Genomic DNA, 26,041 nt, shown 5'->3' with positions numbered 1-26,041 from the left:
ATTTATAGTAAGGTGTCTGAGTTTTTCCGGGGAAAATCATTTCTATCTGGACTCTAAGGATGCATTTACTATCTATTACCTTTCTCTGCTGCTTTGTTTCACTTTTACTGGGAAGAAATCAAACAGTTTAGTTATCACAAAGACAACACCTAGAGAACATGAGTTAAGCAGTCAGTATCTGGACTTGTGGCTAAATGGCCCCTCCTATAGCTCGTCCCACAACCAGCGTGTCATAATGAGAAATTAGGAGCCTGGGCCACGAAGGAAGTGATGGATTCAGTCCAGATGGTCACCAGTGCAGGTAGGACAGCAGGAGCTCTGTTAACACTTTTCAGCAGCTACATTAGAAACTGTACCAAGTGTACATAGTACCAACAATAAACCTGAGTGCTCCCTTAACTGTGTGGTGTTCATTGTATTTAGCCACATGTGTCTTCTAATAGAGTCATCAAGATATGACAGAGAATAATCGGCTCTATGAAGCTTTGGCAGATTTGGGGTTTACCTGGGAATTATAATCTGAACCTTTTGGCAGATGCTGTGGCAATCACAGTTCTGAAGGTCAGTATTAACATTGCATTTTTTTAAGTAATTTCTTACACAATGCACAAAACCTTCTTTACACATGTGCAGTTACAGTGTAAAGAAATGGTTCTTCTAAAGAACCGCTGGTGTCCATGGTTCAGTATGCTGGACTAGAGGAATGCCATGGTGGAGGCCTTCCCATTCGCTCCAGGATCAGCAGAGTCTAATGGCTTCTCATCAATTCCTCCTGTGTAGGGAAGTGTGTGTCATGACTCCTGTAACTACTTCTGACAAGAGTGATGAAGCACTTGTTAAAGTTGTGAGATTTTGCTGGAGTTTGAAACCTTTTAGATATAAATCTGTGTAGAGGGAGATGGACAGAGACAGCGAGTGAGGGGCAAACAGGGGAGGGGATGAGTGAAAAGGCGAGACAAAGAGCGCTTGTGGTTTAGACGTGACAGATCGTAGAGAGTGTAGAGAGGGGGGCGAGAGAAGCTAATGATCTCCATCTGTCTAGAAGGCTGGGAGAGAAGAGCATCGTTAGGCTTTTGGAATAAGGGGAAGCAAACAAACAGGATTTGCAGATATTACTCTGGCACCGTGCTTTGTGACTGGCTTCACTTGAGTCAGCTGGTGAAACGTAGCTTAGAGACAGTTTGGACCATCAGTTGTGTCATGCAAATGATTGCTGTTCTCCAGTAAGAGTGCGTGTGTAACAATATGTTTGTTTACTTTCTACTGTATGTATGCCAGAGTCTATTTTGGTATATAGTTTTTCACGTGTGTGAATGTGTGTACTGTTTCTATGTTAATGTACGTGTATGTACTTGGTTTTGAGGGTTTTGAGTGTGCATCATCTCTAATTATATTATGGTTCAGACTAGACACACTCCATAGTGGCTCTAACATCAAGGAGAGGGAGCATGTGACCATTAGTGGGCCACTCATGCCATAATAAAGTGTTTGTTTGTGTCTGGCTATGATAATTCTGTTTTGTATTACTATTATCATTATTATTATTTTTATTATTATTATTATTATTATTATTATTTTTATTATTATTATATTATTATTATTATTATTATTATTATTATTATTGGACGTATCCCAATGAACCTGAAACAGTAGTGTTTGCAAGAAACAGACAAAGATAAAAAATATGATATACCACATAAAATGACTGTTGCAGGACAGGTGTGTGTTATACGGTATTATATGATGGGAAAACATCTTGCAACGATACAAATATAACCAACGTTAGTGTCTGGAAGTGTGGATTCGTCAAATGTGTCTCCTTTAAACCTATACCTGTCAAGAAACAGACACTTTAGGACCATAAAACAGAGGTGCAGTACATAGTAAGGTTGTCATAATGCCATAATTTTAACATTGATATAATACTAGTATAGAAAAACAATACTCCTCTTTCAGTATCATGGGAAAAGGAAAGTCTTATATATATATTTAGATATTTAGAAATAGGTCGCTCTGTGTTGAACGGTTCAAAAAAGGTGAAATATACAAAGCAATGTAATATACGTACCAAGTAAAGTGAAGTTCAAATATAGACACGTTCATATTCGATGTGTATATTTATCACAGGGTTATTATACACAGATAAGAAATAACAGCGGATTATTGAAACTGCTGAGGTTGCCGTGGAGACGGGTTAAAGTGAGCTGATGGAGCAGATGGCAGTGAGGTGACCCTGTAGGCCACCTATCTGTTCCACTGTTTCTCCATGTAAATCTTAGCCCTGAATGTGTCACCTCAGGTATAGGCCCCTGGTACTACCAGTGTGTTTACACGCCTGGTGAAAAAAGAGACATGCCCGCGCGCACACACACCCTTCCAGTAGGATTATTAACTGTGCGTGCTGGTTGTAATGCGCCAGGGCTGTGTTAATCCTGTCCCTTAGGTGTGTGTCCACCTGCTTTGGCTCTCCCCTGCAGTTTACTGGGTTAGCCTTGTCCTCCTGCTCTTACCGAGTAACAGAATGGACACCAGGCCACTAGGGTTTCCCTCTGAATTGCCCACAGAGATTGGCACTGATTAGAGAGCTAATCCTCTTTCATTGCCTACTGTAGGACTAGCTTCAGGATGTTTTCGATGTATCTGCCTTGTCTGAAAATATTTTCTACATCTCTGTGGAGCGTCGCGTGTCTCCCTTGTCCATTCCCACCTCTGCCTATCTGCATAAGCTCCTCACAGATGTGTTTATTGTACATTGTACTCTTTCATTTAGCAGGAATGGCTTCTTTATCGCTACTCCACCACTGGGTTCTGTTATCTGAGGCTGACAGGAAGGTGTATGTGTTGTGCATGACTGTTCCACTGTGTGTGAGGAATCAGGAGCCTGTGTGTGCTACGGAACCATGCACATATGTTTGCATGTGGGCCTGTGTGAGTGTGCTCCACCTGGTAGCCAGGGTGTACACTGATGTTGCACACTGGCAGATGTTAAGCCACCACCTGCATTATTGAATGTGTACACGATGTCTGTGAGCTGAGCCCTAATGGAAGAACAGTGTAGTGTACACTCTACCCATTGGGGAACATTAAAGTTCAAAGTGATATTATCCAAGATACACTGCACAGACCCACATGTACATGCTGCCAGGGAGACGCAGGGGCATGAGCTGGGATGAAGAAAAGGCTAAGAAAAAACTGGAAAAGGTTTACTGAAAGGTAAAAAGGAGTGTGTGTGTGTGAGGGGGGAGGGGGGGGATACTGGGACAGTGACAAAAGGATGAAAGGATGACAGTGCGGGAGAAAGGGCCACACTTATTTGTGAGCATGAAAGAAAATGTCACTCTGTGATTCAGTAAGAGAGGTTAACAACAGAGCAGGGTCAGAGACAGATGTAAAGAGTGAGCTGTTGAGCTCAGAGAGAGCACGGAGCAGACTGTGCTTAGCTACACCCACACAGATTGTTGATATGTCGATACTTCAGCAGCATGGTTGAGGCTGCAGTCTAGCGGATTCTGACTGTAAACCCAAGAATCATCTCCCCATCAAGTTCTCCTTCTTTTCTTCCTCTTTTCCTCCTCCGCGCCCTCTCTGTCTTGTTCCATCACTCCTCCTCTGCATTCTCTCTTCATTTTTGTATCTTTTCTCTTCAAATGCATCCAAGGTCCCAGAAGCAGAAATGTTCAGTGCTCACTCATTAAACAAACACAAGCATACACTCCATACTTGTGGTACGCTTTCCCATTTCTTCATACTCATTTGAACCTTGAATTACATCACAGGTGCACACATCCTCACACGCTCCGTTTTTGTGCATCCTCACAGGCACCTAACCTTGTGAAGATCAGAAACGTGCAGCGCATGCTTTGTCTCTTACACCTTCTTCTTCTCCTTCTTTTGCTCCCTGTTTGGCAATGGTAGTGTTTTCTTTCAGTACATCCATATAAACATGCATGGGTGCACAGTCGCGGGGGTTTAAAACATGCAGAGAATACATTCTCAGTTGCCGAGTTCACACACAGACACAGTTCCTTTGTTGAAAGACTGTATGGTACATTCGAAGATTGTTAAAAAAAAAGGTGTATCCCCTTCTTTCTCTGTTTCTTCTGTGGTGTCAATCTTGTGTCACTTTCAGTCTGCATTCGTCTATAAATTAATGAGTGATTATTACAGTAACAGTTATCCAAAGCTGCTTTATACTGAATGAAACCATCTGAAGGCAGCAAGACAGATGCATTGATCAATCTGCAGCCTTCCGATTTGAGAAGTGTCACGCCAGAGTGCATTGTCATTTTCCGCTGTTTATCTTCATGAAATCACACACAAATGACGCACAAATTAGATGAGTCTGTTATAACGTGGCATTCTGCAGTTTTATACTGGAGAAGTCTGATTAGAGGGACTCATCGATGTTGTGCACCACAGCCTTCTTTCCAATTTAAAAAAAAAAGAAAAGAAATATAAGCAGTTCGTGTTTTATTCTTGGAATGTACTATGAGGTAAATGCCGCTGTATCACATTTGAAGATTAATGCAACCATTCCACCTTACAATGTGAAATACATTGGAATTATTACAGAAGCGTCAGATTGATGCTCCACCATGCTATTTTTGTATTATTTATTTCTATGGACATGTACTGAAAAAACACACACCATCTGCCTTTGGCCGCAGATTTCAGGTGTTGTGTGTTCAGGTTTGCCACTCTGCACCACTTAGACAACAATACTGTATGATTTTGTGTGTTACTGTGATTGGCCCAGCTTTTCCAGAGAGATGAGATTTTATTTATTATTATTTTCCACACCTTCTGATTTCTATTCATCTTCACCCAGCCCTTTCACACATTACGCTGCTGCACATACATGAACTGAAATAGTATGTGCGCTTGATGTCTGCATATGCAAAACTTACCACTTTGCCTATGTCGGACAATTAAAGTAATGCCCCATATGTTTCACAGATCCCTACAGACTGTAGGGAGGGATGATTGGACAAGTTGTTTGTGTGTGTGTGTGTGTGTGTGTGTGTGTGTGTGTGTGTGTGTGTGTGTGTGTGTGTGTGTGTGTGTGTATGTGTGTGTGTGTGTGTGTGTGTGTGTGTGTGTGTGTGTGTGTGTGTGTGTGTGTGTGTGTGTGTGTGTGTGTGTGTGTGTGTGTGTGACGTGTGTGTGTGTGACGTGTTTGGCAAGGGTGTGTTTGTGTGAACATGTATAGAGAAGCGCGAGAGAGAGAGAGAGAGAGAGAGAGAGAGAGAGAGAGAGAGAGACTGCATTTGTTACAGCGGTTTTATCAGTGTAATTACTTTTATTTTATTTTATTAAATCTAGAGACAAAGTCATTGTTGTCATTTCAACAGTGACGCAAAACCTGCCTTATATCAGTCCTCACTATTTTACTCCATATAATAGGGTTCATTACATTTGTATGCGTCTGTGAACGTGTTTCATTTTGCTGCTCATCTCTGATGCACCGAGGAGAGCATAAAATCTCTAGGACACGTCTCTCTTCAGCATCCCTGCTTTCTGCTCAATATTCTGTAAACAATAGAGCCATAAAAATGCTGCTCATTCATTTCAAACACTCTTCACATTCCCTGACTGCTTAATTGTACCTCTTACTGTGAATACAATGCAAGTTATTCTATCAACCGGCATAAAATTTAATCCTTGTTGAGAGTCTGAAAAAACAAATTAAGACTCTCTTAATGAGGTGGCTTTCTAAGCAGAGAATAATAAATTTGTATACCGTGTAGAGGCACATAATTCGTGAGCATTCATTTTTTTAGCCACTTGAAGTCTGACTCAAGGTGATTCTTTGGCTAATTGATGTTGAGTTATAGATAAAAGGCCTATTAAAGTTTGTGAGGGAGGGAAGCCTGCAGACAGCTCTCTGTTGGAGGAGGAGATAGTATTGCATGGAGTAACGGCCTTTTTAAGGAGCAAAGATATGTGCACCCACATATGCGTGTACTGTACACACACACCTGCTGAGAGAGCAGAATCAAGGTAAACCTCCAGCAATCAATAACGCATTTTCTCACTCTGTTCCCTTCACTCTGTGTCTCTGTCCCTGTCGCTGTATCGCTCTCCCGCTTCATCGTCCGCTTTCTCTAACAGTATCCTCCTCTTTTGTCAAATGCATATTTAATAGGTCTCCATGTACTGTAGTACTTATTAGGTAATGAAATGTTATGTGTAGTTTCCATTGGTTTGTTAACTTGCTCTGCAAATGAACAAGGAACTGACACAAAGGCGCTTGCCTTTAATATCCCCTTTCTTATCATTATTGCACAAAGATATGGATTATTGAGGCCTCAAAGCTGGAATCCAACTTTGAACAGCTTGATCACTGCCATGTTTCATCATCGGATCATCTCTTAGAGAGCTGCTTAGTGGGAAAAGCTTGACTGGCCGCTTGGTCAAAAGGGACCAATTGTTCTCACTTTTTGTTACGACAGCCATTTGCCAGTGCCAGCGCCTGTGATGCAGGAAGCTGTCTAGTCATATTCGTGGGACAGAATGCCCATCCCTGTTGCTTTTGATGTTGAAGCAGTTCAGCTTTGCCAGAGGCAGGGCGTTAAGAGAGCAGCAACAGTAGTGGACAGTGGGGAGCGTGATGTGGTTTGAGATGAATATAACTGCTTTTATTAGGTTCCTCTGGATGACACCATGCAGGTTTCTGCTCAGGTTCTCTCATGTGGGAAATGGTCTGGTCTGGAATTGAATTCCTAATACTCTGGGGGGACTTTATAAGGGCATCATACAGGATGGTTATTGCACCATCAGGAATGTAATGAAACTGGCCCAAAGGTGACATCTGTACAGAGGAAGGTCACTGTTAATATATGGTGATCTGCCGCTGTACAATATAGGAGTCTGCCATCCATAGAGGAGAATCGAGACTTCTCTAGTCAAGCTTAGCCAGCTAGTCTTGGGAGACTCACAAGGACTTTGTCTCCATCCTCCTTTTTTACCTCTCTTCTCTAGCTTGACTGCCTTTGTTGGTAAAAGTACTAAAATCCTTTGGGAGCCAATTTCCTGAGACCAAAGGACAAGGCCTCTGTTCACAACTTCACAGTCGTGTGTGTGTGTGTGTGTGTGTGTGTGTGTGTGTGTGTGTGTGTGTGTGTGTGTGTGTGTGTGTGTGTGTGTGTGTGTGTGTGTGTGTGTGTGTGTGTGTGTGTGTGTGTGTGTGTGTGTGTGTGTGTGTGTGTGTGTGTGTGTGTGTGTGTGTGTGTGTGTGTCCATGCATGAATGTGAGTGAATGTCCATTTCTCCCTGTCCATTTGCATGCCTGTATAAGTACCTGCTCACCCATATACTGCATGTGCCAGTAATTCATACATTTGATTTGTTCTTATTTGCACCTTGGCATATTTCTCTTTTGCAAATCCCCCACACCCTCCGTGAAGATTTGAATGACTAACAGAAAGAGCCCAGCGATCCAAGTATCTCAGCTCCACCCGTAATTCATTAATTTGCTGTTTCCCTACAGTCAGTCACCCAGAATAATCCATCTGGAAAGTCCAGTGAGCTTTTCTGCTACCAAGCAGAAATGGGATTGTGGATGACATATTACAGAGCTTATATCCACAGAGTCCAACTATGTGTGAATGTATTCACATGAAGGCCTGCACACACAAAGACACACATTCAAAGCTTGATTTAGTCTCTCCTCAATAGCACTTACTCACTGTGAAGCATAGCATCGCAAGCTTTGAAAACGTTGGGAACACAAACCCAGCCATGCTCGCAATTACTTACGCAAATAACGCACTGCATGCTACATCTTTCAAACAATTAGACATAAGCAGAGGCTCAGTCGTTTTCCACTCCATATGTTCCTTAACTTCATGTATAGCACATATCCCGAGTTAAAGTAATACAGGCCAACTGTAAGAGATTACAGAGATACGTGGTGTCACCTTCTGAAATTAAATCAGCCCGGTTTGCTGCAGAGAATAGGCACTGCCCCGAGGCTACTTAAACATCAATGTTTTATAGTGAATAATTTAACCCAGAGCAAAAAAGCACAACCATATCAGCACGGCTATTAATTGAATCTGCTCAAAGACGACCATGTCATACAGTACATGTTATACCCAGGTTTAATGAGGAGGAGGAGGTCGCTACAGTTTGGCCAACTTTAACCAATTCTCTAACTAGCTGCAGCTTCAGTAACATGTGGGCTTATAACTTGATTTTGTGGGTCAGGAGATACAGTAAAAGGGGGCTGCATGGTTGATGGTTCTACCCCTTCACTCCTCCTATCAAAGTGTCCTTTATCAAGACACTGTCTTTTAGAAATAAGATAAATAGAACAAACAACCCGATTTATTTCAATGTTTAATGCCCTGTTTATGTCTATGGTTGAACATCACTTAGTTGGTGCGTAGGATGGTTGGGAAAGCACCTTGTATGGTCAGGGTGCGACTAAAACAGATTGAATGAGCTTTCAGTTTCAATTATCAAAAGCGGCATCAACAGTATTTTAGTGTAACACAACAACACATTTACTGTAGTCAAAAGAGCATAACTTACCAGTAGCCTGCAGCTGCACTTTTCAAGATACCATGGACACTGCTGGCGTCAAAGATGACAGAGAAACAACAGAACTGGAGAATCCTTCTGCTTCTCTAAAGTCACCAGTGTGACAACATTTTGCCTTCCTCGTGAGTCATGTGAACAAACAATGAACGGAAAAGCGCGTGGGCTCCAACTGGACTTCATGGGGCTTTCAGGTCATTGGGGCATAGCTGTCAGTGCTGAAAAAAACATGGTTAAATCAAATCTTAAATTCTGAGAATTGAGACACCTCTACTGTACAGGCATTAGTTCATGTAAAATGTGTCAGTGAGAGGTTAATCGCAAAACATTTTGTTTGGTAGAAAGGCTTTATAAGTGCAAGAACGCAGGCACCCAACCTGCAGGTGGTACAGACTTGCAACCATCACATGAATACAGCATAATTGTGTCACAACACAAATCTAGTGCCTACTGCAGTGAGATCTTTCCATTCCATTGTGTCCAGCATTGAGATGCTGCACATCTCCCTATGACCTATGCATCTTGTCCAGCAGCTTCTCCAACTTTTACCCCATCTTGACCGCAGATGTCTCGTCAGTGTCGTACTCGCGGGCCAGTGTTTATCCAACACTGAAGCGAGTCTGTCTATACCAATGTACTGGTCTGCAAAATAATATGCATCCAGCAAAAGAGCAGAAAAAGACAGACAGTGAAATTGTCATTGAATATACAGTGTAGGTTACAGTTTGCCCATGAATAAACACTGCAACTCCTCAGTGCTCCTGTGTCTTGCCTCCCAGCTGCTGGGCAAAAGCGAAGAATCTGTGGGATTAAAACAAAGCAGAGTGTATACTGCTTTCTGGCTCTGGCTCTGGCTCCAGCGACAGCTTGCTTTGCTCCGCCCACTTTGCAAAATGTAATTAAGAATATTTATTCAGCCTTTTTTATTGGGCATCAACCTTGTGTTTGTGTGCATAAAATAGAAATAAATAGACTTGAAATGTAAAGAAACATCTGCCCTGCTGCTGGACGGGCAAGTGAAAAGCACTTGTTAGTCACCAGTGGTTTGATACACCATTTTAAGTAATAATGATGAGGAAAAATAAAAGATTTTAAATTTGTGACGGTCCACATTCATTTGAGGATGGCTTAGATTGTGTTTCGGAACAGTTTTGGAAGGATGGTGAAAAAAGTAACTAATGAGTGAGCCATCTCGCTTACTTTTTAATCTCCGGTGACGGATGTACATGCATAGTACCGATGGGGCACTCATGAGAACTTGTATTGGGGCAAGTAAAAATTTACTTTGGCTGACTGGGCATGCATGGGCACCCCATTCTAACCTTGAATATAGAGCATAATTACAGGCGTTTTGGAAAATGAGATATGAAAAATCCATTTCTTTCCACACAATGCATTCACCTTTTATTAAGTTAACAGCTCACTAGATATATTTGCATGTTTAATTACCTGTTTATGTCTACGGTTGCTTAACTCCAGACTTTGCCTGCTAATGGCAATCTGAGACTCTTTCCTTTGTTAGGAGATGCTCCCAATACTTCATAAATGGTGCCCCTCCACACCCCCCCACCCCCCCACCCCCCTCAACCGCCACCACCATTCCCGAACCGTGATAATTGATGTATTTCCCATAAAGGAGTGGTAATTAAGATAATGAGATTTTCAGAAGCAAGTGTAGCATGCCAAAATGAGGGGGAGCATGTTTCTTGATGGCTTCACTTTAGCTTTATAAATTTTACCATTTTATTCTCTTTATTACACCAGCTTTACTTTTCTTCTACTGACGTCTGCCGACTATCTGTGTTCTCCTTACCACATCTGCTTCCCCTCTCGTCTCCCATACACAGCTTGTCCTCATTTGTTTGCCCAGTGCATAATTGGCTATAGAATCGCCCATTGTGTAATTATGTATAACAGTTTGATATGTAATTAAAATTGTATCAGTATCCAGTGTAATTTGTGCTGTGTGCTTAGCTATTAACAATGCAAACAGTTGTGCCTAAAAGCCCATGACCGCCCCTCTCATAGATGTCACTGTGCTTCTCCGTCAGTATTTACATACAATACCAGCAGGTTCTACATCTGAGCAAAAAACTATTCAGATCAACACATCCTAATCACTTAAAACATTGTTTAATATGTTATCCTGCAGCCTTAAACTAAGCACTTCACAAGACCACGCACTTTACTTGAGACAAGACCACGCACTTTACTGCACCTCACTGTGCTTAATGAGTAAGCTCAGCAACATCACAGGCTTGTTCCTCCCAAATACAGACACCAAAACAGAGCAGGGCTTTCAAACCGCTCGTTAGAGTGCTCTTATAATAAGGCTAAAGAAGAGGGCTTGTGAGGACACTCTAAGGAAACATCTTAATGAAAGCACCAGGCTACAAACTGGCATGAATAAGCCGCCTTTGCAAATTCACCACTAATTAGATGTGCCTGAAAGGTTTGCTGTTGGTATTAGCCTCTGTTTTATTTAATAACACTTTTTTTTTTCTTCATAGCTGCTTGCCTCCTTAGTGCATATGATTGCATGTGGGCTTGTTTTGTCTGTGTGTGATGGTCAAAGGTCATACCCCTCTTATCTGACCTACTATAAAAAAAAATGTGTAGTTATAACCATAAATAGATACATTCCCTGCTGCACTGAGACATACCTGTAAGATGAAGTACTATATCAAACCTGTTTTATCATTTGAACATCATCTATAACCTTATAAGCATTGTATTATAATTAGAATTGGTCGAGTTCTGCACTTATTTTAAGACAGATGAAGGAATGTAAAGGTCGTTGAAGCATACTGTATATTTACTCCAGTTTAATTGGTTTCATTAGTTCCTGCTGTGCTGATACTTGTATATTAACCCCTGTTTTATGACAAGTTCCACAGAGGTCCAGAACAATGTCACAACTTAAGTTGCCTAAAGTCAAAATGTTGTCCATAACAAAACTAAAGCTTCATTCATTTTTATAACTGAACTGTTTACGAACTAGGTGCACACATCCAACAAGACAGCATGGTGGCTTGACAAAATGGGAGAAATGGCGAACTTTGCCTGTGATGAGTGTCTTGCACCCTGGCACAAAAGGTGTCACTTTCAGATTAGAGGCACTGATCCAAGTGTTCACTGACCAAGCAGCTGCTGTTGGATCATGTGAATTTAGTGCTGGACTGTGTTTATCTTTTAAATTTTGCTCTCTTTGAAATGAAATCTTGCTATTTAGTATTAGCAATAACATTCACATCACCATCACGGCTTATTGTTGTGTTTATGACATTATCGTTTTTGTGGTTGTCTGTCACAGAAACGATCAGCTCTGAAAACTAGGGATGTAACTATTCTGGGCCAATATCTTTGGTTTTTGTTGTTATTTATTTTGCTTTTGTTGCTAATTATTATTTAAACAAAGAAATCTGAGCTGTTTAAAGGTCATCCAGCCCTTTATTACACTATCTTTAAAAAAGCACAAAATCAATACTTACATACAAACAATCTTTAATATAATATTTTACATTAAAAACAAAAATAACGTCTTCAAATGCCTTTTCAGCCTTTCAACATAACATTTATCCAATATGAAACTGATGAAATACAACAGATAAACGCCGGCCACCGCAATGGGTAAATATCATCGTATATGCTGATAGGCCAATTGCATTCAAAAAGGCAAATATCTGCCGATACCGATTATCAGCTGGCTGTGTATCTCTAATAAAAACAATGTGGGCTCATTCAATCACACTGGCAAAATGTGTCTTTACATAAAGAAAATATGATCTGGTCCAGATAAAATTGCCGTTTGAAATGGATCCAGATTTTGGTCTGGACGTTTAGCAGTGCTGTGATAAATGTGTGCCATCCAAAATATAACTATCACGTGCTAAAATGAATACACATGCATAAGTAATGACAGCATAAGGATGAAACAAGTTAGACTTGAGCTCTTTATTTCTGAGTGTTTTTGATTGTCCCGACAATGATCTGATACCGTTTGTCCCTACACTAGCTAAGAACTCTCTTCATGATACCCAAATGTGAGAGACCCCACAGCACTGAATTAAAACCTACGGCTGCAAAGTAAATATGTAAGGTTGATTATGTCTTTCTGAGTGGGCGATTAAGTACATCATTAAGGAGAGATCTTTCATGTACACACAGGCCCTCCATTACTCTCCCTTCATGTTACTGTTTAGTCATGTACACAGAAGACCCTGTTTCTATTCCCCTAACCTTCAACCTGAAAGAGCACAGCACTCACAAACGCTTCTAAAAACAATAAAGCTGCTGTATGTTGCTGGGCATTCCCCAGAGGAAAGACTTCAGCAGCAGGTCTGACATCCACCGTATGGATGATTAGCATCATTAGAGCATCAGCTGCTCCCTCTCACACACACACACACACACACACACACACTCTGATGATGGCTCTTCAAATACCCAACACTCATGCAAATTAAATGCTGGCATGTTCTTGGCAAAGCAGAGATTTATGTATGATCCGAAGTAGGTCGGGTGAACCCAAGGTGTAGAGAGCAATGTTTGTAGAAAGACACTTGGGCTTGTAACTTCTGACTGAGATGATAGAAAATCTTCTTAAAAGACAATTTGCCTGTAATGTTCATTTGTTTTGTATCATGATATATTTAAATTGTCCTTTCCTCCTTTTCAGCTCCTTTGACCGACAAGCCGCCAAAGATCCTGTTTCCCTCGGAAAACAAGATTAGCAACATGGAGCTGCAGCTAGGTAAGAGCATCATGGGATTTTCTCCAGCTGCAGTCAATAATGTCCGTGTCATTTCCAAATGAATGACCTTATGAATACTCTCCAACACTCCTCCAGGCGCTGAACACAGATTGATGATGACACTTTATTTGTTAGAGAAACAGCAAAAGAAAAAAACAATTGTAAAAGTGTTTGCCATATGCAAATGGTGGGTGCTAATGTCCCTACGGCTGTTTTGTCAACAATGAAGAGTCCATATGGTGCCAGGGTTCCATACGCCGGCTCACCAGACAGAAAGGCGGCTGCTTTCAGTCGCCGTTGTTTGTCTTCTTTGACGTGGGGTCACGATGGGCCTACCATGTGTGCACACGTGCGTGAGTGAATATCTGCATGTGGTTGTGTTTGGGTTTTTTCTGACAGCATATTGCTTGATTTCTGGGCACAGTCCGCTGTCCACATGGTGCTTGCCGCTCTATGAATGGCTCATGTGTCTGTCATGGTGAAGCAGATCGGACAAGTCTGAGAGGTCTGGAAAGCAAGAGAAGGATTGGGTGTGAGTGTGTGTCAGAAAGAGAGTAGGGTAGGGACAGAGACAAAGAAGATGCAATGATTTACAGAGACGCTACCTTTTGTCTCATATCCAATGCTGTTTGCATCCAGGTAGTTCATTTAAAATGCCCCCACGGTTGGCTGATCAAGAGTGAAAAATTGTTGCTCTTGATAAACTGACAAGCACAGCCTCACATGTCAGCACACTCACACCCATGCATGAACAGGTTACACAATGCACCCATCAGCTGTTTGTCTCATTTGTCTTGATGTGAATGGGATTCGAAGGAAAGCTTTGTATTGTTCTTGAAACTGTCTTGCAGGTATTTAAAGCATCTTTTTCAGTTCTTTCTTACGTATGCTGTGTAAGTGTTTTCGCGTGTTGTGTGGATTGTGTGTGTGTTAGAGAGTTAGTGAACCTAAAGATGAAGTCAGTAACTTAAAAAGTAAGTAAAAAAATGTTTTTTCATATTTGCTGAAAGTGTCACTATATCCTCACATTCTCATATTTACAGTTGACCAGTACACTGAAATATAATACAGTAATAGATTCCTCCGCTCTGATTGGTTATCGGTCAGGCGCAGTAGAGACCAGACCTTTGAATCCACCCACTCCACTGAGTTTACGATTCGTCTGGCATCGTGACATGAAATGGCAGTTTCTCATTCGAAAAGCAATTGATCCAATCAGTTACGAGGAGGGACTGACAATTATCAAATCAGTGCCGGGGGTGGGACTAATGGTGTTGTCAAGCTGTTGTCAAGCTGTGTTTACGTAGACGGCATGTCTTCTCAATATCGCCGACATAGTAGTTTTTTTTTACTTTGCTCCTCTTCACTTAATAGTAACATTGCCAAGCGTCAACCTGTATCATTACAATGGGAGCGGTACATGCAGGTGGATAGTCACGGAGGGACACACCGTTCATCTGCACACACTGCAATCACACAAAGCTGGTTGAAAATGGGTTTACCATAAAGAGTTGGCAAAGCTACACATCAGGTTCATCTTAAAATTCTGTCTAGTGATTGGTTAGAGAAAATCCAATCAGTGGATGCAATGTCAGACTGAAGATGGAAACAGAGTGTAACAAGTTGGCAATTATATATGATATCAGGCAAATTTAGTATTGCACTTCCATAACAGTTGAGACAGTTGAAGAATGGTCTAGATCGGTGCAGCAGAGGTTGAGATATCCTGACGTGTATTCCCAGTCAAGTTCCAAACACTCTGGATATTACATTTCTCATAACGCTATGTGCAGTAACTCCTCTTTGTTTAACCCTCCATGCCTTTTAAATGCAGTTCAAGCTCCATGTCCCCAGTTAAAGGTTGTTTGTCTCTATGCCCAAGCCAAGATAACCCAGGTGACATCACAAGGGTTGTTTTTTTAAGACTTAACAAAACTCCAGAGCCACAGAAGACAAAAAATTGACTAATTACTACTCCCCGTGAGAAATAAACTGGCCTTGATGTGAAAAAACCAAAGATGTAAAACTGATGTAAAACCAGTGAAGTCCCCCCCTAACGGTACACAAGGGCTTGACACCGCCATGACAAAAAAAAAAGGTGAGCATAGAAGGAGAGAAAGAAAAAGTATGTGTGATGTTGTGCAGCAGTGAGCCTCCACATTCCCAGAAGACTGTCTAAAGCACAGAGACACCAAGGTAAATATTTTACAGCCAGGCTCCATTTTGTGTGCAGAAAAGTTGTCTCTCCCTCCAGACGAGAGTTTCTATTTTGCTTTATTTATTTATTCTCCTCTTCCTTAATATTTGTTGAGTCATGCCCTAAGCAGCTTTATGGAGCAACGTGGCAGATTTATGGTAGCCAGAGCGTGCACAGAGAGAGGCCGGTCCCTTATGGCGAGTGAGAGAGAGAGAGAGAGAGAGAGAGAGAGAGAGAGAGAGAGAGAGAGAGAGAGATGGGATCCAGTGGAGGCTTGTGGATAGGCAGTAAAATCAGAGCCGTAAGCAGAGAGATAAATCTGCAACACTGCCGAGAAACACAGCCCCACTTTATCTCCTCTGCTGCTGCAACCCAGAGCAGGTCGCAGACAGCCGCCATCACAGCCAGCTTTACACAACATGTACTCGCAGACATAAATAAAACACATATGTTACATAAACTCTCACAGAGGACAACAACAGGGACGTGGTGGAAAGTCGAAGAGGAGGATGCAGAGAGGAGTACATCAAAAGGAGTGAAATTGAATTGCAAGAAACAAGAGTGGTTGTAAAAGCAAGAGGACTGGGTGTGTTTAGAGAAAAGAATGATGGGGAAATGGAGACAGAGGCATGAGTGGGAGTCTGCAGTGTCCATTCACCTGATCTCCAAAGGTCAAAATCCCACAGATTCTGTCACTCAGGACTGCACACACCACCACTTAATAGCTGTGTGTGCTGCCATCATCACAGATCTACTAGGCTTCAGGGCCGCATATGTCCTCTGGGATGTGTGACTGTGTAGCAAGCCTGTTTTTCCCCCACAAATATTGCTTTCGGACAATTTGACATTTTTAGTTTTCAGATGAGACAAAATCAGGGTTTGTGGATGGTTTACACTCTGACTGTAGCCATGCAGTTTCTCTATTGCCAGATTTAGTGCTGTCCCCCTGTGGAGAGTTGGTGCAGTCCCCTGCCCCCAGAACAGGAGGATGATTCATATCGGAGGGGTGGTGGTTGCATTTCCGTCTATGTGTTGGGGTTCGTGAAAGGGTCAGAAACACACACCATACAGTATGTGATACATTACACAAAGTCCTAAATTTAAAACACACGCTCACTAACAGACTCCCTGACATGTTGTTTATTCCCTCAGGACGATTTGTCATGGATTTGCTGTCCCAGAGGAAGGGGTGGAGGGATGCAACTCACGCTTACACAGCATCTCTCTGTTTCACTACCTCTCCTTCTCTGTCACGTACATACACATACACACACACAGATATCCGCGCATGTCTTTACACCACTTGAGGTGGGAAGGTCACACACGCTTCCGCGCAGTCCTTGGTGACTGTGGAATAATTGTAAATGATAGAGGATTTTACTGTCCCCCAAAGCCAGCAGATGGGTGCACTCTAGCGGAAAGGAATTAGAAACAATTATTTTAGAGAGCAGGACCATGTTGGAAATATTGCCCTATATGTCGTCATCAAAGAAAGGGGACACAATATGTGATGACGCCCCTAATGCCAGTCTGTTCAAAATACCCGATGCCTTATCAGGAGTGGCTCTCTCTCTCTCTCTCTCTCCCTGGCTTCTCTGTGCCTTGACCCTCTCCTTTGCCCAGCTGCGAACTGGCCCCCTCCCTGCTCTACGCCCTTGATCCTTTGACCTTTGAGTAGAAATGGAACCCATTGAAGAGTGAACAAAATGACTCAAGGTCGTTTAGGAAATACACGCCTTGTAAGACTAATATATGTTAGACAAACAGACACTGTCATAAAGGGAATTTCTCTTACTCAAGAAGACTCTCCCCAAACGTTCCACAGGAAGCACAGCTCCTCACAGAACTCCTTAACTGATTAGATAAGAAGGAGACAGAGACTCACATTTTCAATATGTTCTTAAAGAAAACTATTATAGGAAGTGTAAACTATTATAATGTGAATTTTATTCTATAAACGAATTTGTGTTGTTTACAAGGACTCTGTTTTATATACAACAAATAATGGCAAAGTTACAGCAATGTGGTGATATTAAACGATACTATAACTACTGACATGAAGAAATCAACTAAGAATTATATTTTAAGTTTATCCCAGTCTGTATGCATGTGTCATGCGGTCAAACTGCATATTATGATTAAGGATTTTATCTTAACCCATCATCATCCCTTTGAAGACTGATGCTTTTTACCTCCACCAGTGCATAAAGTTGAGTATCTTAACCAGAGATGTGCGAAATAAAAACAACAACAAATCCTGCAAGGATACACCAAGATTCATTGTAAACCGCCTACTTATTCCTTACATCATGGAGACCATCCAGATGTATGAGAGAGGTTGCTTGTCATTTGCATCGGCGGACTTGCAAGGATCATGTTTATGGTTTCTGCTTTCTTGCTCCAATAAGGGGATTTTCTTGCGGTTGCAAAGTAACTTCATGCAGGGCTTTCGTTTAGAGTTTGGAAAGTTTTGCAAACAGTCTGACATTTTGGATAAAAGAGATCCAGACAATCTGAAATCCAAGGAGATATCATATGAGCAGTGTCACACTATCCAAAGGTATATGATTCCAGTATGAAGGAGTATAAACTGTTCCATAAAAAAAGATGCTGCATGATTTCATTCATTCTTCAGATGTCAGTGGGACAAATACTGTAAGTCTCTGTAAGTCTTTTACTAGATTGCTTTAATCGATTAGTACATTTTAATGCTTTTCGTCATGCTGAATGACTTATTTCCAAGCAATGTTTTAGTACATCTCTGGTGAACACACACAAGATTTAAAGTGGTGCTTTTGCATGATTCTTTGTGGAGAATCTGTGTTCATTAAATCAACTAATCGACTACTTGACAAAATCATATGAGTGTTAGTCGACTAAGGATTTCTTTGACTACGGACAGCCTTACTGGGTAGCCTGCTAACCAGCAAGTATTAAAATTAGCTGGCTATCGTGGCTGGTCAGTACTAGCGTGTGACCTGCTGGCTAGCTTGCCAGTCACTACTTCAACAAGCTTCCAGCACTTTCTGGTCTGAACAGAAGCAGTTACAGGGAGGGTATTTTCCTGTTTTTGTTGTAGGTTGCTATGACTACTGTCTATGAAGCACCATGTACCCATGTACTTGCTCTTCCTTCCCCTTTTTCTCCTCCTACATCATTTTATCCCCTAGCTTTCTTCTATCCTCACTGCGTCATATATTGACCTCTGCCTACTTGAAGATATAAGGATTTGTCATTGAGGATGTACTGATTTCTGAAAATCTGTTGAAGTGGATAACGCACTCCATTTTCTCTTATCTCTGAGACATGTACAATACTGAAGATATTCTTGATCTTGAACACCTAGCTGTTTCACCATACATGTCAACCTTTCCACGGGGAAGGGTGAAATTGAAATTGACATTGCTCTGGATTGTTGCTAAAGGTCAACGTAGAGTCACTTCACTAAATTACTCTCTGTCTCTCTCTTGCTCTCTGTCCCTCTCTCTGTGTTACGCCGACACACACACACGCGCACACACACACACACACACACACAAACTCATATATACACACACACACACACACACACACACACCCTCTGTTATTCTCTCACTTGAAGTTCCTGTCACATTTCTTTTTCCAGCTCAGACATGCACTAACGTATCTGTAAAAGCATGATCATCTTGGTCTATTTATGTCTGACTGTGTGTGTGTGTGTGTGTGTGTGTGTGTGTGTGTGTGTGTGTGTGTGTGTGTGTCTTTATAAGAATGGGAGATGTTGGTGATAATGGTGTTATCGATAGTGGTGATAGAAAAGACAGTAATCTTACAGAGAATCCATGAAAAAGACAAGAGTGTGTGGTGCAACCTTAATGCTTTGAAACATTACGTTCATTTACACGTAATGTTAAGGTTGCATCGCTCATTTAATGAGATGAATTATATCAGAAGAAGATTTTTAATCAACCAAGTACATGTATCTAGAAGGGACAGAATGGCCACACACGGCACTTTCCCAATTGGCTGTGTAGATATGTTAATTTCTTGTGATAAATGATATATTTACATTCTAACAGAGAAAAAAATACAGCTCTTAAAGGTCACACTGCAGATAAAAAAATTGTCATCATTCAATTTGGTTTCAGTCCCACAGTGACCCAGCGTTAAGTAAGCCGTGGTGACCGGTATGGTAACAAGTGTGTCAGCGAAACAAAGCTAAATGTTTAAGTGTGTGAATGGTCGTCATTAATCACTGAGTCCGGGGCTGAGAGCTGGAGCCTGCTGTATGATAAATGAACAAACAGCGCCTCTACACATGCCTAACAGGGAAGGGAGAGGGAGGAAAGCTGGAGAATGAAAAAAATACACAAAGGCAGAGGCAGAACCAGCACCACATAGCAGGCAATAAAGACAGAAACAACACCCTGCTGTGCATCATATACAGCTGCTTGTTTATTGAAGCCTTGACATTACTACTTGACATAAGCCTTGCCGGTAAGAAGATGCAAGTGGAGGTGTGAGCCTGCTCTTGATTCATACCAGGCTCCCTGTTATTTTTTACTCTGATGCACCAGGCTGACGTGGGACTGTCAGACGCTGTCTTTGAGCAGCTACAGTTTTAGCGGCGTGACCAGCACTGTTGGTTTTAATAGACCTTATCAGCAGCTGTTAAGCCGATTCAGCATGTTGACTCGGTGGCAGAAGCAGTCGTTGAGAAAGAGCTGTCTGACTGGTTGCTCAGCCCAGTGAATCTGTGATTTCAACCATTTATTGGGCATTCTCCATTTTTTTTTTTTTTTTTTGTTGTTTTGCCTTTTACTTCTTCCACTGACAGCAGACAACAGCAAAGCAATGCAAAACTTTGTGACGAAGCCAACTTTACATCAGACGTATTTTCAGCCCGTATCCCACTTAGTCTGCAAAGGATGGATTCCGATTTGACTTGTGTTCCATTTAATTAAATCCAGCTTTTTGCATTAAACCACTGTCCTCGAGAGACTGTCAAAAACAATTAATGATGGTTTATTCAAAGGTTTATATCACAGCAGACTTGTGTACATCCTACTCGCACCATGTTGTTTCTAAACTTTCTTACTTATTCCCACTGAAACTGCCTTAAGTCACCACCAGCTGTAAATAATGAAAATATAAGTACCTGTATTCTAGCAGTTAAGGACTACTTGCAAATATAGTTAAATTAAATTTGATTTATAGTGCTAAATAAATAAAATAAATGTTATCTAAAGACACTTTACATATAGAGGTCAAGACCACACTCTATGACTTATTTATGATTTGAGACCCAACAGAGACCTAACAATTCCTTCATGAGCAGCAACAAGTAGCACTATCTTTAATAACAATAATAATAATAATAATACATTTACAGCGTGTACAGCATCTGGTGCACACAGTGGAAACGAAAACCTTTCCTTTGTTTTGTCTACTTATAATTAGGGCTGGGTATTGTTTTAAAAAATAGGATAACAATACCATTAAGTGACACAGATACCAATAGAGTAGTTAATTCGACATAATCCTTAAGCATTTTATGCATTTCTTTTTATCAGACATCTCCATACATGTTCAGCTTCACCACACCACGGACTGAATGGGTTTAAGCTGCTGCAGTAGTGGGCCAGTCATGTCGCATTAAATCAAAGAATGCTCGCATCGATTGGCTGCCAGCAAAACCATACATTTAGTCCTTTTTTCTAGATCTGGGTTCAGAGAGGATTGAATTTATCGTTTCACTGGAGACGTTTTTTTACTACTTGGTTCTCGGTTACATTAGTCAATACGTTAAAGGCATTGAAAACCAGTTGAAAGCCCAGATTGCAACATACTATTCAGAAATACTGTTTTATGAACTTCAATAATATAAGTAACCATTGTTTAATCATGGTACAATGGTGTGTAGGGGATGAAGTGCTTTGTTGTGATATTTGTTTGAAATAGAAAATAAAGTACTCGTAGAGTGTGTAGTCATGTTGGCAAGATTGTCTGCTGCAGTCTTTACTGTTTAAGTACTGCTTAGAATACTTGAGGTGATGTGGGCTTTTGTCAGCACTCTCTCTTTGGTGTGTCAGGTCCATGAGGTCCACCCACAACAAGGGCAACAGATCTGCTCCGTCTCTCTCTGGCCTGAGCTTAACTTGATGCTTACTGTCAGAGTGCATATTCAGTTTTGTCAGTCATGCATTTGTTCATGTGTCTGTGTGTCAGTATTTACAAGACAACCATTATCCAGGTCGTCCATAGAAGTTGTGTTAAATCAGTCACCGGTAAGAGTTTCTCTACCTTTTAAGCCAAGGGATGTCTTTAAAGAGAGATGATTTAGGTAATGGTAGCTTTTACCTCGTCTGACTCTGATGCTCAGGCTCACTGACAGGTAATCAAAGAGAAGGGGCACCCCACTCATCCCTGCATCACTCTGTATCTGATACAACAAGGGCAGACAGGAGGAAGAGGGAGACATAATGAGACCTGCTTCCTTTTTTTAGAGGGTCTCTGCTTTCAGCGACTGCCCGTTCATCCTCTTCTTCCTGTCACTTCCACCTCAGTCTGGTCAAGATGGCATGAGAGTCAGGACATATCATCTAAAAGAGTAACTTGACACACCATACATACATTGAGTATTTGACCCAATATGCAGAAAGATGTTATTGTACAGTCATAGGAATATTGAGGAAGGATGGAGGAGTGAGGAAAGAACGATGATGATCACAGAGATGGAGGGAAAGGGGGGAGGGAGCTGGCACTGGAATGACATGCATGAACAGCAAAGCGAGCAGGGGAAAAGGCGGCTTTGCCATTCACTTTGAAGCTTGCTCCACTTCTGTCTGTCTTATGTAACAGAAAAATGAAGAAAAACAAGCGCCAAAAAAAAAGAAAACTGAGGCAGGTTGGAGACGGACAAAAAAGGAGGCAAGACAGAACTTCCCAATTTCATTTCTCTGATGTTTACGGCAAGCGAGTAGCTGTATCTGGACGATGGAGTTAGTCACCATGCCACTGCAAGCTTTGGTGTTGAGTGAGGGGTAAAAGAGTTAGCAGAAAGAGAGGAACATCAGTCGGTGGTGTGAAGAGAGACAAGAAAGGAGTGTTGAGAGGAGGCTGTCGGACAGAAAAAAGATAAGGAGGCAGAGGAGAGAAATAAAGGAGGAGGGAGGATAAACAGAAAGGAGAGGAGAGGGACCACACTGAGCATTTGAACCCCAGAGAGATATCTACAGTAGCTCTCGGATCTTTCTCCATGTTACATAAGCCGATCTCTCCATCCTCACTGCTGAAAAGTATTTGGAGACCAGCTGAGGCCCTTCACATACATCTGTTCTTCATTAACCAACAGAGACCCACCACCACCACCCGCACCGGAGGCCACGGCTCTATCCAGCAGCGAGGAGCACTGGTGCACTTTAGCTAACACCTCTTTTACCGTTGCCCTCTTTCTGCTGTACTGTTTCTTTTTTATGACAATCAATCTTCATGATGTCACTATCGCCCACGGCAGTGAATGTTGCTATGGAGATCAGTAGATCTGCACCGAATTGCTGCCTTAGGGGGAGTATGCTTCCGTTGGTGCATGTGCAGGTGCATGTGTGTACATCTTTCCGTGCATGTCTGCGCACACCGTTCATCTTTAATTGCCATCTGCAATCTGCATCCTGAACACAGTCGGTAATTCAAGAGACCCAGCGTGGGGTAAATAGCTGAGACTCATTTACAAGTGTGTTAATGGACTTTTTCTGTCTTTGTCTTTCTTGTTTCCTTGACTGTCCCCAACTATTTTCCTCTGCCAGTCCTCTCTCTCTCTCGCTCTCTCTCTCTCTCTCTCTCTCTCTCTCTCTCTCTCTCTCTCTCTCTCTCTCTCTCTCTCTTTCTCTCTCTCTCTCGCTTTCTCTGTCTCTCTCTCTCCATACTGCAGAGCACAAAACCGTTATGCATAATTTGCATAATTTATGAATAAACACAGTTTTAGGTGGATAATTATTTACAATTTTGTCATTACCATAAACATCGGTTGATTGACTGTGATTGGCTGCTGCTGACTCTGTTTTAAAGAGTACAAGTTAAGACGCTCTGTGCTAGCCTGGGGATGCTTACGGGAAAGTATAACAAGCTCAAATGAGTTTTCTTTTCTTTCTTTTTTTTTAATATTCAGGAAACTACTCAGGATCAAAGAGAAGTTGTGCTCGGTTTGAAAAAAAAAAAGAACATAAACCTTTCTTTAACTGTAATTTGCCCAGTGAAAGGATGGTTATTTTAGCTTCTCCTCATTTCTCACTTCTTTTCTGCTCTTTCCTCCTCTCTGCTTCTTTCCTTCCTCCCTTAAACACTCTCTTCAGCCGCTGAAATGTGTTATTAGTATTAAACAATGGGAGAGTAGGCATTTTAAGTACCAGCTTTACTTTACTTAATAACTACCCTCCATTGTAATAATTACCCCTTGGAAACAAAAGAAAAGGCCTTTCTTGGGTTACTAGGCAATAAGCGTGCAGCTGGGATTGTGTGTTTTATGTCTGTGTGGATACACACTTACTGTTGCATGTACGGTATATGTATATAGTTAGCTGTAAAACATGCTGTGAAACAGTCACTTCCTACCATAGTTTCAGTGTTATAGATACAATTCCCTGGCTTCGTTCTAGGAAACAATGTGTTCTCAGGGTCAGTTAAGTTAGTAAAAATAAGTGGGTATCTTGACTGAACATATGCCTCCACCTGTCCAGGGAAAGTGGACAGAACAGGTGAAGTTTCAACTTAAAAAGATCTGTGGATTTTGCTTGGCGTTGTGTTAGGAAGGCCTCCGTTCATGGCCAGTACAGAAAAACAATTACCTTAACTCGCCGATACTGAATACTAATCCTATGCCAGTGCTCTTTTTCTCCAAATTTCAACTAATGGGTTTCCTTTTTCCGTACAGTAGAGTAGCATGATGTACACTGGAAATCAAAATTAGAGAACAAATTATTAATACCTGATTTGTTCTCAAATATTGTCATTTTTTAATTTTCAGAATTTGAAAGAATATCTGCTAGCTATATCACGATTATGGTTTTTTTCTTAACAACCAAGGCACTTAAACAAAAATCTTTACTTTGTGAAAACAACAGTGAGCAAAATTAGAGAGAACAGTAACCATTGTGTCAGAAGAGAAGATCCAAAAGAAGATTTGTCTAGAGGCCCTTGCTTTGAATGACTTCAGCACATCTGCGCCTAAAGGACATCATTAGTTTCTCATACTGCTCTGGTTTGATCTTGGTCCCTTCTTCTTCAGTTGTTTTTTTTAGCCATTACTTTGTTGCCAAGGATCTTCCAGAGGCTCTTTATGGGGTTTCTTCTATGGGGTGGATAATTCAGTGCAACATTTATCCTGATTCTCATGTATCACAGATACATGTATGCTACTGCCCATTGACATGGATTTAAAGCTATTGTTATCCAATTTCTGCATTCCCAACCCCCTAGCAGATTTTGGACCTTGGTATTTTGAAAACCCTGCGTATGGCCTTGCGTCTATGCTATAATTAATAACTGCTTATCTGACTCATGCTGAGCCAACATTGATGTCACTGACTCAGCGTGCATGCACGATTAGAGCATGGATTGGTTTTGATAAAAGCCAACTTACTCGCTGCCTCATCAGTCAGCATTTGTCTCAGTTTCATATTTTGGCCTTCAGACTGTGACAATGGGGGCAGGCACCCTAACTATTAACATTCAAAAACCTTTCCACAATTAAAACACAGACCTAATGAAGCTTAGATGCAGTAAGCAATTCGAGGTGGGTGATGGAGGATGCCAGCCACCTTATTAGCAAAATGACCAAAAAGCGTTGCCTTAATTAAGCTGCAGCCCTCCTTCTCCATCCTTCAGAAAGAGTAAAGGGACAGAAGAGTAGTTGAATATATTAGTCTGGCCTGTCTGACTCGTTGATTCTTTATCCGACGATATGACACAGACCATGGCTATGAAAGTTGCCTAACTGTGCTGTGTATTGATAAGTAAGCTGCATGTAAGTGAGGTGTATTTAGTGAAACACCGTTGATAGAGCAAGGTCACAAAGCTCTTCACAAGAGTAAAATTGTTAAAAATCCAACAGTGCTATTTATGTTGCTGAGGTAGCAGACCCATTTTTTTAATTGCGACCTTTTCAATCCTTTCAGTTTTGTCTTGGATCTATAATACTTTTTCAAACTCTACAGCCATTAGCACATTTCCTACTGCTCACACGTACACCAGACATGCTAATTTTGCTTCCAGGGAACTATTGTTTCTTTTGTCTTGTCTGAATTCTTTCTCACAGCATGAATGTTTCAGTAACACCGCAGAGACATGCTCGTGCAGTCTGGTGTTTGCAATTATACCGCCTGGTTCAAACTAAAACAGGAAGCACTTTAAAGTATCCTGATAAGACCCTTAACCCAAGTGCTGCATCATCATCATCATCATCATCATCATCATCATCATCATCATCACAGTGTTATATAAGAGAACTCTAAACCACTTTCTTGTGATAAGCTCCTACTGACAGAGAGAGTGTAAAATGGCAAGATCTTCAAAGG

General features: G+C 41.4%; 1 protein-coding gene across 1 annotated transcript in view; it reads left to right on the top strand.

Moving 5' to 3' along the window:
* Positions 1 to 26,041, top strand: part of il1rapl1a (interleukin 1 receptor accessory protein-like 1a) — a gene marked incomplete at both ends in the record, with an annotated part of 138,352 nt that overhangs the window by 73,703 nt on the left and 38,608 nt on the right. The window contains one exon of the mRNA XM_083921167.1: positions 13,220 to 13,294. Within this exon, the coding sequence (XP_083777293.1) occupies positions 13,220 to 13,294 (75 nt within the window). The remainder of the gene's footprint in view (positions 1 to 13,219; positions 13,295 to 26,041) is intronic.

The sequence above is a fragment of the Echiichthys vipera genome (genome assembly GCF_963691815.1).
Source record: "Echiichthys vipera genome assembly, chromosome: 10".
NCBI classification, from domain to species: domain Eukaryota; kingdom Metazoa; phylum Chordata; class Actinopteri; order Perciformes; family Trachinidae; genus Echiichthys; species Echiichthys vipera.
This window is presented reverse-complemented; position numbering and strand designations above follow the sequence as displayed.